This window comes from Macaca fascicularis, chromosome 2, assembly GCF_037993035.2.
Source record: "Macaca fascicularis isolate 582-1 chromosome 2, T2T-MFA8v1.1".
NCBI classification, from domain to species: Eukaryota; Metazoa; Chordata; class Mammalia; order Primates; family Cercopithecidae; genus Macaca; species Macaca fascicularis.
Genome location: NC_088376.1, coordinates 112,569,916 through 112,587,253, shown reverse-complemented (window position 1 = coordinate 112,587,253; position 17,338 = coordinate 112,569,916). Strand labels below are relative to the sequence as shown.

The 17,338-nt window shown below is 48.9% G+C and overlaps 1 protein-coding gene and 1 pseudogene across 2 annotated transcripts in view; one reads left to right on the top strand and one right to left on the bottom strand.

The window, feature by feature from the left end:
- The window catches only part of BSN (bassoon presynaptic cytomatrix protein), a 115,635-nt gene extending 102,703 nt beyond the window's left edge, over positions 1 to 12,932 (bottom strand). Inside the window, exon 1 of one of the 2 annotated variants that reach the window (XM_045386264.3) lies at positions 12,577 to 12,932. In XM_045386264.3, coding sequence (XP_045242199.2) covers positions 12,577 to 12,800 — 224 coding nt within the window. In that variant the 5' untranslated portion in view covers positions 12,801 to 12,932. Of the gene's footprint in view, positions 1 to 12,366; positions 12,491 to 12,576 lie in introns of those variants that run through there. The other variant, XM_065540581.2, reaches the window with a different exon arrangement.
- LOC123571720 (uncharacterized) lies at positions 12,803 to 13,926 on the top strand (annotated as a pseudogene).
- Positions 13,927 to 17,338: the final 3,412 nt, after the last annotated feature.

The window sequence follows — 17,338 nt, the reverse complement described above, 5'->3', positions numbered from 1 at the left end:
ATCATGCCTGGCTAATTTTTTTGTATTTTTTGTAGTGATGGGGTCTCACTACGTTGCCCAGGCTAGTCTCAAACTCCTGGGCTCAAGCAATCTACCCGTCCCAGCTTCCTAAAGTGCTGAGATTACAGGGATGAGCCATTGCACCCAGGCCTGATCCATCTTTTCGTCACTAAAGCAGGTCAAGGAGACAGACATAGTGCCTCCTTCTGGGATGCAATAGGAAGTACACAATACCAATGAAGAGTTCTTTCCAAAAAGATTGAATCTATTCTGATCTAGATCTAACTACCAGTTTATAGGAAATATGGGGACACTAGGAAGCAAGTAAAATAACCTCAAGAGGATGTGCTTAGCCAAAATCAAAGTGAGAGGTTGTCTAGGATAAATGTCCTGATGTCTTCACCAAATAAATGGCATTTGAAAACAAAAGGAGCAAGGAGACTGTTAGCAACTTAGAGAACACATCAACCAAATGCAATATGTAGACTTTGTTTGGATACTGTTTGAACAAACCAACATGTCATTTTTGGGGCCAGGCACAGTGGCTCATGCCTGTAATCCCAACACTTTGGGAGGCCGAGGTGGGCAGATCACCTGAGGTCAGTAGTTCAAGACCAGCCTGGCCAACATGACAAAACCCCATCTCTAGTTAAAAAATACAAAAATTAGCCAGGCATGGTGGTGTGCGCCTGTAGTCCCAGCTACTCAGGAGGCTGAGGCAGGGAGAATTGCTTAAACCCAAGAGGTTGAGGTTACAGTGAGTCAAGATGGCACCACTGCACTCTAGCCTAGGCAATAGGGTGAGACTCCGTCTCAAAAAAATAAATAAAATAAAATAAAATGTAGGGCCTGGCGTGGTGGCTCACGCCTGTAATCCCAGCACTTTGGGAGGCCAAGGTGGGCAGATCACAAGGTCAGGAGATCGAGACCATCCTGGCTAACACAGTGGAACCCTGTCTCTACTAAAAATACAAACACTTAGCCGGGCCTGGTGGCAGGCGCCTGTAGTCCCAGCTACTTGGGAGGCTGAGGCAGGAGAATGGTGTGAACTCGGGAGGCAGAGCTTGCAGTGAGCCGAGATCACACCACTGCACTCCAGCCTGGGCGACAGAACGAGACTCTGTCTCAAAAAATAAATAAATAAAATAAATAAATAAATAAATAAAATGTCATTTTTGGAACAATAAAGAAAAATTAAACATGGACTGGGTATTGGGTTATAGTAAGAAATTAAAGTTAACTTTGTTGGTTGTGATAATACCATTGAATTAAATAGAAAAGCACCCTCTAACTACTAGAAGTACATCCTAAACTATGAGTGAAATGATATATTTCTATTTTGAATGAAAATCCTCTAGCCAAAAAAGGCCAGTGTGGTGGCTCACACTGTAATCCTAGCACTTTGGGAGGCCGAGGCAGGTGGATCACAAGGTCAGGAGATCGAGACCATCCTGGCTAAAATGGTGAAACCCCGTCTCTACTTAAAAATACAAAAAATTAGCTGGCGTGATGGCAGGCGCCTGTAGTCCCAGCTACTTGGGAGGCTGAGGCAGGAGAATGGCGTGAACCCGGGAGGCAGAAATTGCAGTGAGCCGAGATCATGCCACTGCACTCTAGCCTAGGCAGCAGAGCAAGACTCTGTCTCAAAAAAAAAAAAAAAAAAAAAAAAAAGTGGAGGAATACAGATAAAACAAGTTGGCAAAATGATAATAATTGTTGAAGCTAGGTGGTAGGTTTGCAGGAGGGACTTCAGCCTACCATCCTTTCTCCTTTTTTTCTTCTTTTTTTTTTTTAACCTTTCTCCTTTTATGTGTGTTTGAAATTTTCATCTGCAGAGCACTTGCTGCTCCTGGAGATACCTACCCTATAGAGCCAAAGGCCAGTGCACCCCAAAGAGAGGCCAGCATAACATAGCTGACCAGGAAAGGACAAATCTGCACAAGGGCTTCCTCTGCAGAGCACAGGGGCTGCCATGGTTAGGGTGCAAGGGGTGGTTGCCTGTCCAATCCAACCCTAGCTGTCATGTCACCTGAACTATGAGTGACATAGTCTGAAGGACAAGGGGCCTTCCTCTTGCAGCATGAGAACACCCTTCCTACACATTTATGAGTGCTCTCAGGCAGCTACTCCCACTACTCAGCCATCATCACTCCAAACCTGAGCTGGCAAGGCCTTGGCCTTGAGCATCCAACACTGGCCACCCCACTCCAGGTCAGATGCAGGGGTTTAGAAAGTAGGCTCACAGGGCCCTAGGAAGGGGAGAAGTTCTCACAGTATGGTTCCTGAAACAAGCACATTGACTTAGTTATTACCCCCAGTTCATGGAACACAGTCAGGTTCCAAAAGAGTCTCACTAGGTTGGAAAGGATCTCTAAGTATAACCAGAGAAAACAGCAGAGACTCATGCAGACCTCCACAGATTCACACTTGGGCTGTGTAAGTCCAGGATGGAAGGCTCCAGACTTCGTGTGAAGATGCCCGGCATGAGGCTGGATAAGTGTGGGAGTAGCTTCCCAAAAGCTCTCATAAAGGTGTAGGAAGGGTGTTCTCATGCTGTGAGAGGGAAGGCCCCACGTCCTTCAGACTATGTCACTCATAGACCAAGTGACATGCTGAGCCCTGGGCCCTGTTCTCTAAGTCCTCTCTGTCCTTTGAGGACACTGACAGCCTTGGGCAGGGCAGTCCAGGCTGGCAAGGGTCTGAGTCCCATCGCAGCCACAGGAGCTGGAGAAGTGAAGTCCAGAGAAGAAAATCAGGACTGAGGAAGTAAGCACAGGGTCCTCAGCCTTGGCACATAGCAGGCACAGTGAGCGCCTGCTAAACCTGTGAGCAAAAATAAGTCAACGGTGCTGGAGAGCAGAGCCAGGACTAGCAGATAGGAGGTGTAAGGAAACCTGTTTCAGACAAACAGGAAAAAAGAATTCTCCAGCAATAGAATCATCTGCCTGAGAAGAAACAAAGGCCGCTGATCTTGGGTGTTCACACCAAGGCAGAGCTCTAGTCCATACAGAGTATGACAACAGACATTCTGGCATTCGTTGGGGGTTGGATACAATGCTCAAAATAAAAGGGTATCAGAGGCCGGGCGCGGTGGCTCAAGCCTGTAATCCCAGCACTTTGGGAGGCCGAGACGGGCGGATCACGAGGTCAGGAGATCGAGACCATCCTGGCTAACACGGTGAAACCCCGTCTCTACTAAAAAATACAAAAAAAAAAAAAAAAAAAAACTAGCCGGGCGAGGTGGCGGGCACCTGTAGTCCCAGCTACTCGGGAGGCTGAGGCAGGAGAATGGCGTAAACCCGGAAGGCGGAGCTTGCAGTGAGCCGAGATCACGCCACTGCACTCCAGCCTGGGTGACAGAGCCAGACTCTGTCTCAAAAAAAAAAAAAAAAAAAAAAGGGGTATCAGAGCAAACATATAACCTGCTGAAGCCAAACCACACTTCCGAAGGAAGCAGCCTCACATACTGGACTTTGACATTGGAGAGCTGGCCTGAGCCCACAGAACCCATACAGCTGCAGAAGCTGCAGAGTGCACCACATCTATCTCTTCATTCTACAAATGAAGGAGTCTGCTCAAACTGGAGTCTGCAGATCTAAAGTCTGTTTCAGGCTAGCCCTTCCCATGCCCCATCCTTCCCCATCACAAAGCATTTGCCAACCCCAGTTCCCCTGGAAATCATGGCCCACTGGCTGCTGCTAGAGCACCTGTAGAAAGTGGGTGGAACGGCCGGGCGCGGTGGCTCACGCCTGTAATCCCAGCACTTTGGGAGGCCGAGGCGGGCGGATCACAAGGTCAGGAGATCGAGACCACGGTGAAACCCCGTCTCTACTAAAAATACAAAAAATTAGCCGGGCGCGGTGGCGGGCGCCTGTAGTCCCAGCTACTCAGGAGGCTGAGGCAGGAGAATGGCGTAAACCCAGGAGGCGGAGCTTGCAGTGAGCCGAGATCGCGCCACTGCACTCCAGCCTGGGCGACAGAGCGAGACTCCGTCTCAAAAAACAAAAAAAAAAAAAAAAAAAAAAAGAAAGTGGGTGGAACAACACTCAGGAGATAAGCAGCCGAGCACAGCTGGGAACAGGGAGCCTGCAGCAGGCTCTGCAGGTCTGGGTAGGAGCCTTGATGGCTGGCCAACCAACCCAGCACGAGGAGGCCATCAGCTTTTCGAGAGCCCCTGCCTACCAGAAGCAACCCAGAGGCAGGCTGCCAGCCAGCCCCTCCCCTGGCTCCAGGTTTGAATGTGCAGTCATCTTGTTCATTCTGAAGAATCGCTGCCGCACAATGGAAGGGCAAGCCTCTTCATTTAGAACTGCTACAAAGTAAATTAAAAAGTACAGAAGGTACTTTTGATTTAGACCTTGTTTTCTATGCTCAGTGGGGCTGAAGAACACTGGGAAGCATAACCCTTCCTTTTTACACATTTCACAGAAATCAGCCATCGGGGCTGGAAGAGACTATGGAGATCATCTAGTTAAATCTCTCATTTTACAGATGAAAAAAACAAGGACATATCCAATGTGCATAGCCAAGTTTGGGCAACGTCATGATTGATTAAAACTGAATTTCTGGCTGGGCGCGGTGGCTCAAGCCTGTAATCCCAGCACTTTGGGAGGCCGAGACGGGTGGATCATGAGGCCAAGAGATCGAGACCATCCTGGCTAACACGGTGAAACCCCCTCTCTACTAACAAATACAAAAAACTAGCCAGGCGAGGTGGCGGGCGCCTGTAGTCCCAGCTACTCGGGAGGCTGAGGCAGGAGAATGGTGTAAACCCGGGAGGCGGAGCTTGCAGTGAGCTGAGATCCGGCCACTGCACTCCAGCCTGGGCAACAGAGCGAGACTCCATCTCAAAAAAAAAAAAAAAAAAAAAAAACGAATTTCTAACCCCCAGCCAGCATGCTTCCACTATTCTTCTTCCTCCACATCATCCTACCCTGCCCTTTAGTCAAATGTCCTACTTTCTGACCCTTTCCCACTCCTCAAAGCCGTTCCCATCATCTTGCTAAATCTCCCATCTTCACAGAGGAGGAGGCAGGGAAGTCACACAGTTTTCCGCAGCATTCGGCATTTTGGTTTGCTAAAGTCTGCTAACTAGCTGGCTGTTCTTCTACATCACTCCTCTTAGGCCTTTGGAGCTTCCCAACAGAATAAGTGAATGTTATGAATGTGTTTTGTAAGCTGTAAAATACCATACAAATATATGCTCTACTATTTTAGAACATGAAATAATGTAACCCCTTTTAATCATACTCTCATTTCTTTTACCTCTGTGAGACAAAGAGAAGGCAGGAGCAATCTCTAATTTAACGAAGAAGAAGTTGAGGCTAAAGATCTGGACAAGAGTTCTCTCTCCCCACACCATGGGCCCCTTTAGGGCAGAGCCTATTTTGTGCTCCTTCTTTTATTCCTCACGCTTCACCCAGGGATAGGTATCCAAAAGATGTTCAGCAGAGTTTCCTGAATACATGGATAAAATTTTACTTTAAAATTGTTCTACTTCTATGTAGAATCTAACTGTAAAAATCCCCACAACCACTCCCATACACAAAAAAGTGTAGGTGACAGGGTAGGAGGCATATGGGAAGGTTGAAGAGATATTTCAGTTAGATAGGAGGAATAAATTCAAGAGATCAAGGCCGGGCATGCTGGCTGGCTCATGTCTGCAATCTCAACACTTTGGGAGGCTGAGGCAGATGGATAACTTGAGGCCAGGAGTTCAAGACCAGCCTGGTTAACATGGTGAAACCCAGTCTCTACTAAAAATGCAAAAATTAGACAGGCATGGTGGCACACACCTGTAATCCCAGCTATTCAGGAGGCTGAGACATGAGAATCACTTGATCCCAAGAGGCAGAGGTTGCAGTGAGCCCAGATCACACCACTGCAGTCCAGCCTGGGTGACAGAATGAGACTTTGTCTCAAAAAAAAAAAAAAAACACAAGAGATCTACTGTACAACATGGTGACTATAGCTAACACCAATGTATTACATTCTTGTAAATCACTGCTAATAGATTTTAAGCATTCTCACCACAAAAATGGTAAGTATGTTAAGTCACGACTATGTTAATTCACTTGACTTAGCCATTCCATAATATATCATAATATGTACATATTTCAAAACATCAGGTTGTATATAATACATATACAGTATATAATTTTTGTCAATTTAAATAATTAATTTAAAAACATTTTTAAATGGGAGTGACCCTTGTTACCTGCCTGCAAACACAAATGTAACAGTGTAACTATTAGGAAATTCCTCACCTACCCTTTCTTCCAAGTACCCAAACGCCTTAGTGGTTCTTCCAACATCTTTGGGAGGTTTGGCTCCCCACACAAGCCAGTGGCATTGAAGAGCTCGGGCTCCTCTGTATACAGGGGGCAGTCCCAAATAGGACTGCATGGGGTGATCCTTGCTGCTGAGGCTCTTGGATCTTTTCAGTGTTTGGGACCAAGACCCAAAAGCCATCCCTTCTATTTCCCCTCAGGGAAAATCTCTTTGGCCCTGACAGCAGTCCCACCCACTTCAGGGGCAGCCAGGCCTTTCCAGGCCATTCAAGATTTGATCTGATCCTGGGGTGATCTAGAGTTCCCTGGAGGCTTCCAGTGTGCCTCCATGTGACCCTCTTGTTAGAAAGAAGTAGGAGCACCAGGTCTCTGCTAGAGCAAAGCTGTCTTTAGAACCCTATGTGCCCGTAAAGACGAATAAGAAGGAGAGATCAGAGCAGCCCTGTGGCCAGCCTGGGAACCCAAGGCACAACACATGAGTCAGAGAGTATCCCATCCCACAGCACAGCTGACCAGAACCTAAAGTATAAGACAAATGGGCCAAGAGAATGCCAGGGGACAACAGACACCCACTAGAAGCCCAATCTGTACAGAAGGAACCACAGAGAATGAGACACCAAAATTCTATCACCCCTACCACAGGCAGGAGCCCACAGGCCAGTGTCCCAATTCACTCCACAGCTTCAACCACTATGCTAGTGAACGGAGATAGCAGAGGTCCCTCCAGAAAAGGAGCTTGGACAAGTGCTACAAATGCAGGATCAATACCAGCATCACATGCTCCTGGCACCAAATGGAAGGACTGAGCAGGAGTCCCCCACAGTTAGATTGTCCACCAAGTCCCAGCTTACCCAGAAGGCTTCATGTCCTAAAGTGACAGTCAGCCCTTGCTGTAGGCATGCAGGGTTTAGCCACCATTTTATCATTTAAAAAGTTAGTCCCCAGGCAGTAAGTAAAGCCAGGACAGGCAAGGCCTGCAGAAGCTGAAAGGCCAAGCAGGTGGAATAAGAAATATAACGCCTAGCAGAATGTCTGTGATAAGGCAGTCATTCAGTAATGGTAGTTATAACTGCTATTACAGTGTTGCAACCTACCTTCACAGTTAGCCCCAACTTACTGCACATGGCCCGCAGGCTCCAGCAGCAGGTTCCCCTCACATAGCCCACACATAGTAGGTCTGGCCCTCCACACCCCACAACTAACAAGAGGAAAGGGCCCAATTCAGAAATGCAGGACCTGTGATAAGGGGAAAGATTTATTAAGCCCCCAAATCCTAGCAGCAGCCTTCTACTCACATATGCAGGGAGGGCTCCCCCAAACTGGGGTGAAAGGCATGACTTTTCTGGGAAAAAAATAAAAATAAAATAAGCTTTCCTCTGAAAGCTTAGGCTTCTTAAACTGAGAACCAAACTGACTCAGAGGAAGGAGAGTTTTAGAAAAGGAACAGAAAAGTAGTCCACTGCATTGTTCTTTGGCTCCCAATTAGCCCAAACCCTGGCTCTGCTTTCAGTGAACTCTCAGCCTCTCCATGTCTGAAGCCTTCAAGAAACCATTTTTTAAAAAGCTAGACTTTCTTGACCAAAAGAATAAAATCTGAATCTGATTAGCTTCTAGATAGAATTCCCAGTATACAAGAAAACTATGGGACAGAGGAACATCTTAAATGACACCACAGGGATGCAATCAGCATAATTCTGAATATGAGAAACCACAGGACAAATGACACAGTTCTCTAATAATAAACAGCAAGGAGAAAAAAGGAGAGAAAATGCATAAAGAAACTAGAGAGATGCATCAGACAAATTCAATGTGTAGACCCTGTTTAGATCACAATTCAAATCAATTGTAAAAGTAAATCATAAGACAATCAGAAAAATGGAATCCTGACTGAATATTTGCTGAGTTTAAGAAGAGATCATTATCCTATTTAGATGTGGCTGTGGTGCTGTGGTTAGGTTCATGCAAAGCCCTTATTTCTTGGGAATACAAACTGAAATACTGATGGTGAAATTTTGGGATGTCTGGAATTTGCTTTTGTAGGGGGTAGGATGTGAGAGAGATAAATTAAACTCAATTGGCCATAAGTTGATGATGGCAGTGGCTAAGCAATGGAAACAGAGAAGTTCACTAGACTATTTCCACTGCTTTCATGTATGCTTGAAATTTTCCATAATAAAAAAAAATTTTAAGATAGCATTTCTCGGCCAGGCACAGTGGCTCATGCCTATAATCCCAGCACTTTGGGAGGCTGAGGCAGACAGATCACCTGAAGTCAGGCGTTTGAGACCAGCCTGGCCAACGTGGTGAAACCCTGTCTCTACTAAAAATACAAAAATTAGCTGGGCATGGTGGTGGGTGCCTATAATCCCAGCTACTCAGGAGGCTGAGGCAGGAGAATCGCTTGAACCCAGGAGGCGGAGGTTGCAGTGACCCGAGATCACACCACTGCACTCCAGACTGGGGGACAGAGCAAGACTCTGTCTCAAAAAAAAAAAAAACAAAAAACAAACAAACAAACAAAAGATAGTATTTCTCCTCCTAATCTCTCCATTACATTTTTACATTTTTTAAATCAACAGCACCTTATTAGTCTTAATGATGCCGCGAGCAACTGTATTATCAAAAGTAACCTGCTTTCCATGGAGAAATGCAAAAATGGTTGCCCTCTGGGTAAAATTTTGACATCATCACCATTCAGATGTAAGTTTACTTTAAGTCACACTCCATGACATACCCTCTGTGAGATCCAGCCACTGGGGACAAAGAAGATCTCTAAGTGACAAAGGAGCATTATTTCCAGACCTGGCAATGATGTCCTTTCATTTTATCTTTATAAGTTAGTGTCAGATTTTTCTAGAGGCTGACTTGGCTGATAAAATGTAACAAGTCTGGCTAATCCCAGACCAGAGATACTATGCCTGACAAATCCATTTTGAAAAAGGAATTCTGGGTATGGTTCTCAGAGCAGCCTTGCCCACCTTCCAGTAAACAACAAGGTTCTCTGTGCCTAGCTGCCTTTGGCTTAGGGTGTCTGTCTCCTTAACATATGGGCCAGAAGTGAGTAGAGGCGACTTTGGCATTGATTTGGCATTCTGATGGGCAGTGAGGGAGAAGGGCCTCTCTTGGCTTTGCCCTGGCTTTCCCCCACCTCAGCCTCATTCTCTGGTCACTGTCCCTGCCTGTGTAGATCACATTCTTTATGCCATTTCTCTCTATCTCTACCTCTCCTAACCCAGTCACTTTTCCAGCCTTACATCTCTACTTCTCCTAAAGCCTAGCTCTGCCTCTCCACTCTTCCCAATTAACAACCCTATAAGCACTGCCTATTTGACATTTCTCAGACACTGAGCTGCCCACAGTGTCTCTCTTAGGGTTCTTCCATGATTTGGCTCTTCAAGAGCTATCTGACCAACCAGTCTGTGAGTTGCTGGAGGACAGGGAAGCTCTATATATACTTTCCATACCCACCACAAAGCCAATAACTGTGCTTGATAGCTCTTGATAGCTGACAAATACACCTTAGCTGATGGACTAGATATCAATTTGCAAACAACAAAACATGTGCAAGTCCGCAGAGCTGGTGTGAACTAGATAGGCTGCCACTGGTCTACATGGCTCCTTCATGCAATTATTTTAAAAAGTACTTTCTGAGGTACCGATAAAGTTCTGTCTTGATCTGGTAGTGTGCCATGAGTGTATGTATAAACAAAATCCCATCAATATGTGCGTTCCACTGTACATTAGGCATATCTCCATAAATAAGTAAATGAATTAATGAGTGAATGATGCCCCTTCCTTTAAAAGGATGCAGCCTACACCAGGGCACACAGCTTGGAAAGTGGAGCCTGGGATAGAGTTCAGCTTTCTCCCAAACCAGCACTCCTTGGAAAAGACATAGATTATATAATTGTACATGGCCACCTTGACACCAGAAACAGAGAGACCTTCCTTGAGGGATTCTCTAATGCCCAAAGCTCCACATCATCCCAACAGGCTAAGAGGCAGCACTATGGGTGTGGCAGCACTGCTACTCATGGGATTCAAGTCAGGCTTTTCAGTGGCAAATGCTGGAGCCACCTCCTCACAGAGTCCAAGTCAGCTCAGTATGAGGATGAAAAGACTAATTCAGCCTGGGATGACAAGGTAATATGGCAATAGGATTTAACTCCCCCAGAATCATCTCCCTTTTTCCTGGCCCTCTACCCACCTCTATGAGGTTTCTGACTGCCCCAAAACTCAAAATCTTACTGAAAGCAAATATGTCTCTGTGCTAATGCTCTTTCCTGAATGCCCAGAAGCACATCTACAGGGCTTTTTCCTCATCAATGGGCCAATCTGTTCAGTAGCATCTTAGACGAGAACATGCTAAATTTGGCATCAGGTACCTGAGATGCTCTAGTGAGAGGAAGTAGAAGCCATTGTGATACTCAAGGAGAGATAAGCCATGGAGGTGCTGCTCAGCTGAGGTGCTATGATAAGCTGAATATCAGCTGGAGGAGTAAATCCCACCTCCTAATGGTCTCTGGTTCTCACTTCCTGAGCCTGATAGTCGCAGGACCTCAGCACCACAGGCCCAGGTATGAGCCTTGCCCACAGCCAGGTAAGATATTGTATGACTACTAAATCCAGCAAGAGTCCGTGGTTCCCCTCACCCACAGCGGTTCATGGGTCTGCCCTGCAGCAGAATGTACAGATGAAGTAGAAATGAAACACTAAAAAGGCATATGAGCAATAGACATCAGCCTCCTTACAGTCCCTCTGAGCTGCCCAGGTCTTTCCAGAATTTTGTATGATTGGCTCTGCAACATCTGATAAACTACAAGCAGAGCAGCCTGTTTGGTTATCAGAAGAGAAATGACAAATTCCCCATACAGGGAACTCTCAACAACAAGGTGTTTTTCCATTCAGCTACAGAAGCTTTCCCTTAGAAGAAGAACACTAAAGCCTGGGTGAGCCTCCGTCAAGCTAAAACCCAAACAGCAACTCAACACGCAGCAAAATGGACAGTGTTTGCAGTGCTAAGAGCTGTGTGCTATCCAACTGCATTACTATTATAGCTAGTGTAAAATGGACAAATCCCACCTCTAAAAAGGATGCTCACAGGCTGACCTGTCTGCCGCAGGTTTCAAGCTACTTAAGAGCTTTTCATTACTGTTTGTTGTCTAAGAAATGACTTCTGAGGAAATAAACACACAAGAGATACAGTCGGGCAGCCAAAGAATAAAAAATTATGCATTCTCACAGTTTATGTGCTCCCACACAGAAAAGCCAGGGCAACATATATCAGCAGACTCACATGGAGCTGGAAGCACCTCCCTCCCACCCCCTGGGGGTTTTGCTACTCCCCAAGCCTATTTGGTGCAAAGATAATGCCTTCCATTTTATCCTGTCATCTCTTAGTAGTTTTCCTGAGTTTTCAGTCTACAACTTATTATATATTGGCATTCCCTTACAGCCTTCACTGCCACTTGACTGTTTTTGCAGGACCTGAGTTGGCATACATTTAAAACAAACTGGTTTCACAGTATTTAATCAGGTATGTTCTGTTTAAAGCATTCTGTGTGGCTTTCAGCTTTTCCACTGGTTTGATCTAAATCATAAGGTAACAAGAACATATCTGGTGCTGGATGACTCAATAGCATTTTTGCTTCACCCCAAAATGTTTCCCTAAACCTTGGTGAAAGCACATGATCCTATTAGTATTGTTGGGCCTAAATAAGCACCTCTTGGTGTCCAGTGGGCAATTTTCCTTTCCCCCAAAGGTGATTACAGCCACTAAATGCCCAAGGAAAGCCCAAGACCAAGTTCATGGTTCAACTATTTTCATCTCTCTGTTCCTCGCAGTGACACTTATCTTCCCTGACAGCCACTCCCATTGTGCTCTTTCCTCGGCCCAGCACAATGGACACATGCAGACACCAGCAGACAGGGAGGACGTTTTCCATCCCATTGCTCCCCTGTGCGGAGGGACCAGGCTAAGGTTACATAAGCCCCTCCTGAGCGGTCAGGCCCGAGCGTTGGGGAGAAACGAATTTGGGGTTCGTGACGGAGTCACGGTCTGCAGGCCCCGACTGACCCTGCGCTCGTCATCCTGCCACGCCAAAGCGGGGCAGCTGGAAAGGAAGGGCCGCTTCCCGCGACCACCCAGTTCACACCAGTCCGGCAGGGTTCAAAGTGCGGCCGGACGTCGAACCTCGCTGTCCACACTAGATCGCGGGATCTTGGGCCCGGGCCCCGGCCTCAGGCTGCAGCTCACCGCCCCCCGGGCGCCGAGACACGCGCTTACCTGCCCGGGCCAGGGCCGGGGCCGGGGCCGGGGCCAGGGACCGGTGGTACAGCGGTCGACCGCGCTGCTCCAGCCGCGGGGAGCTGTCCACCGCCGGCCGGTGCTGAAGGAGGCTTTCCTGCGCCGGGGCTGGGGCCGGGGCCGGGACCGGGGCCGGGGCCGGCGCCTCCGGGCGGCAGCGGCCCGTCGCCAGCGCCGCCCTCCAGGCTGGCCTCGTTGCCCATGGCGGGCAGGCGGGCGGGCGGGGTCGGGGTCGCGCTGCGCCCGGGCCGGCGGCTGCCTGGCAGTGCTCACACTCTCGGCGCCGCCGCCGCCGCCGCCGCCGCCATCTCCCAGCTCGGCTCGCGCCGCCGCCTGCCGCTGCGCATGCGCGTCTCGCGGCCCCCGTCCCTGCATACGCCCCCTCCCCCCTGTGCGCGCTCCCGCCAGCCCGCTAGGACGTGTGTCCACGCGCCAGCCTCGGGGTCGCTGGGAAACGGCCGCCGGCGCCCGCGCATGCGCTGTCCAGGACCCACGCGGCTGTCGCGTGCTGAGAAGGAGCCGGGCGGGGCCCGGCGGGATCGCTGCGAGGGCCCTGTGAGGAGGGGCACCTGCCACTAGAAGCGGCCTCGGGGTCGTCGCGCTGAGCCCTGCTTTGGAGCCGGGGGCGCTTTCCGCCTCGGTGAACTCGAGAGTAGCAACTCTCCTCCGGGTAACTGGAGTGCCACAGCGGGCAGACGTCGTGACGACAGGCCTCGGAGAGGAGAGGGGCCCAAGGATGGCTCAAAGGATGCATAGGAGTTGGGAAGGCAGAGGAACAAGTGTGTTCAGAGATGCGAAGTCGTAGAGGGAAGGAGAGGGAGGGTGCTTGGTGGTCGGGCCGGATTGTGAGGGTCTCTAAGGCCAGCTGGGGAGTGGAACCTTTATCCAGATGGTGATGGGAACCATCTGGGATTCACACTGAGGAACTGGAGTCTCAGGAAGTGCCCCGGGCACAGATGGAGGGTGTGACAGGGCTGCGTGAAGCCAGCTGGGAGGCCACCTCAGTCAGCCCTGGGAGAGTGACCTTGGGGAATGGAGAAAAGGAGTTTATGGTTCTCAGGCCTGGAGCTGTGGATCCCAGGACTGTCTCTCAGGATAATGTTGCCTCTGCATTATCCTGAGAGCTTTCCGAATTACTTCCCCGCTGCCTCACATTTACAACCGGTGTCTGCCCACTACTCAGGATTGTGTGCTTTGGTGGCTTCTCACACAAGCCTGTACTTTCCTATGGGAGAATATTTCCTAGGAAATGCACCCTATATTCCAGTTCATCTCTGGCTTCATAAATCATGACTGTGTAGAAAGTCTTGAGTAACTTGAACCCATTTTACAAACCCATTTAATTCTCCTAATGTTGTGGAATATATCACATAGGGTGTAAGCAGTTCTTTTTTTTGTTTGTTTGTTTTTTTGAGACGGAGTCTCGCTCTGTCGCCCAGGCTGGAGTGCAGTGGCCGGATCTCAGCTCACCGCAAGCTCCGCCTCCCGGGTTTACGCCATTCTCCTGCCTCAGCCTCCCGAGTAGCTGGGACTACAGGCGCCCGCCACCTCGCCCGGCTAGTTTTTTGTATTTTTTAGTAGAGACGGGGTTTCACCGGGTTAGCCGGGATGGTCTCGATCTCCTGACCTCGTGATCCGCCCGTCTCGGCTTCCCAAAGTGCTGGGATTACAGGCTTGAGCCACCGCTCCCGGCCGGGTGTAAGCAGTTCTAACTGAACCTAGAATAATCCAGGGATCCCAATGAATGCTGATAGCCAGCCTGCTGCGCAGACTGGTGGCTGTGTCAGTTCTGGTGAGGAGGAGCCAGGACCCTCCCTGGGCCTTCCCCTGTGCCCTCCAAGCTGCTCCCCCTCCACTCCTGGCCTCTGGGATGGAGCAAGTAAGAGAAAGAGGAAATGCAGAGCCCCCACTTCCTGACACTTTCTCCTGACTTTATACCTCCCGTCTTTTGCGCTAAACTGCCTGGCCCCTCTGGGATGACCTAGGATGAAGAGAGCCTCTCTTCCTGCAGATGATGGTCCTTGCCGTGTTTCCTCCTGTGCTGCAGGATGTTTGATACAGCTTCGTGAGTGGTGACTACATGTGCACATTTAGGCTCCAAAAGAGTCCACATCTCAGCCCTGATAGGACCCTTGGCAACTGACTTAGGCTCACTGAGCCTCCATTTCCTATTCTGCAAAGTTAGAATCTTAGTAGCTCCTCGAATATGAGGGATTGTAAGGGTGAAGTGGCTGATGTAGATACTTAATTTTTTTCTTTCTTTTTTTTTTTTTTTTTTTTTTTGAGACAGATTCTCGCTCTGTCACCCAGCACACAGGCTGGAGTTCAGTGGTGCGATCTCAGCTCACTGCAGCGTCCGTCTCCCGGGTTCAAATGATTCTCTTGCCTCAGCCTCCCTAGTAGCTGGGATTACAGGTGCCCACCAACACTCCTGGCTAGTTTTTGTATTTTTAGTAGAGACAGGATTTCACCATGTTGGCCAGACTGGTCTTGAACTCCTGACCTCTGGTGATCCACCCACCTTAGCCTCCCAAAGTGCTGGGATTATGAGCATGAGTCAGTGCACCCAGGCTGATGTAGGTACACCACCAGGACAAGTGACTGGCACATATATGACAACTCTGTTATTAGTTGTCTCCCTGGTGTTGGTCTGGGATGTGGCAGTCTTATGCCACATATTTCCTCCTGGGGAAGAATATGCTCACAAACATTATGGGCAGGCCAGTGGCCTGACCTTGTCCCAACCCAGGCTGTTATAGCTTCACAGACCCCAGTCAGTGTGGGTTGGGCTACTTGAAATGGGGGAAAGGATGTTTATTTTTTGTTTTTGTAGAAACCACAGGAGCTATGGCTTTCCACAGATTTAAATCAACATGCCTCTGGTTCCTGTGTGGTTAATTAGCTCTACCCAGCCTGAAGGCCTGGGGAGTTGCCCTCCTCAGAGTGGATTCCTGGCTGTTAGCAGACCTTCAGGGTCTCTGCTGCCTTGGTGACAAAGGGCACAGCACAGGGGACCCAGGAGGACCTGAAAATGTAGGTTAGAGGTGCCCCTCCTCTCCTCTCAAACTCTCCCAGTTCTGTTTCCTTTGAGGAGCATCCCCAGGAACATGCCTGCCCTGTGTTCATTCACCCCTAACATTCAGCCCAGGGACTCCTACGGACCATGGGATGGTGTTGGCTTCTGGTTATCTGGGGCTCTGATTCAATCTCCCATTTTCATTCACTGTCCCAGAGGCTATTTACCTCCTCTTGATCTAGACTGGGGCTCCTCAACAGCAGGACCTTGTCTGACTGGTCCTATCCCCTGGGCTGGCCTTCAGCAGGCCCTCTGAGGCTGATGGTTGTGCTGGATTCTCCACGACGCTCTGAGCATTTCCCTCACCTGTGCCTCTAAGGGGTCCACCAATCACCAGGCTTAAAAACACCCAGAGAGATCTTTGGCTTTAGCTGCTGACCTAATAAGTAACAGGGAGAGTGCTGGGATTGCATTTGGTTTCTCCTCATGGAGGGGTTGTTGATGAGCTGTCTTCACTCATCCAGGAGAATTCACTAGGGTTGACTGTGCTTTATGACAAATGAATAAACAAACCTTTCAGTTTGTGCAAGCCAGCTGTGTGGTATGTCAAGTATCGCTTCCTCCTGGGTCCAACTGCTGCCCCACCAGGGACAGGATGGACCTAGAAACCCTGCAGGATTTTCCCAGTCCCCTAAGCTTCACTTGCTGAAATATCTTCCCACTTCAGCATAACATGTGACACATGGCAGCCATTTTGGAGATGGCCAGATGAGAGGACAATCAATCCACATGCCTAAATGGAACTGACGGACACCCCCCAGCTTGCTTCTCCAGCCTATGCTCTCAGACACTTGCAGAAGACCAGAGGGAAAATGGAATCAGAAAACAATAACAACAACAAAAAACCATCCAGGGCCATGCACAGTGGCTCACTCCTGTAATCCCAACACTTTGGGAGGCCAAGGCAGGTGGACTGCTTGAGCTCAGGAGTTTGAGACCAGCCTGGGCAACGTGGCTAAACCCTTTCTCTACTAAATACAAAAACTAGTTGGGTATGGTGGCATGCACCTGTAGTCCCAGCTACTTGGGAGGCTAAGGTGGGTAGATCACCTGAGCCTGGGAGGTCGAAGCTTCAGTGAGCTGTGATGGTGCCACTGCACTCCCACCTGGGTGACAGAGCAAGACCCTGTCTCAAAAAAAACAAAACAAAATGAAACAAAAAATTTCAGGTGGGAAAAGGCCCAATCAGAGCCAGCCCACTGCTGGGATTAGTGGAAATGATTAGTCACCAGAAGGCAAATCGTGGAAGAATGAAGAGATGACAGGACCTTAGGAACTACACCCAGAGGCCAGCTGTGCCATGGGCAAAGCACCATGCAGGTCATCCCCAAGAAGGGGAGAACAGGTAGAGCTCAGACTCTTCCCTGCTTCCCCATAAGTCCAGTTCAGCCTGGGCTGATCCTTTCAGCATGGCAGCCTCCATGGGGAGGCACCAGATCCAAAGATGAAGATGTCTATGGGGGTGAAGAAGAATGGCAAACTTTGCAGGCAAGAGTAGGCATTAGAGAGATCAGAGGAGGAAGACAATAGAGAAGGATGACACAGGATAGGCTACATCTAGAGGATATAGTGCCATGGACTTTGGACTATTCCAGAGAGGCTGAGAGAGCTGGCTCCTGTCTACAAGGCTCCTTGAACTCTGCACCCTTCTTTTTGCTAAAGTGC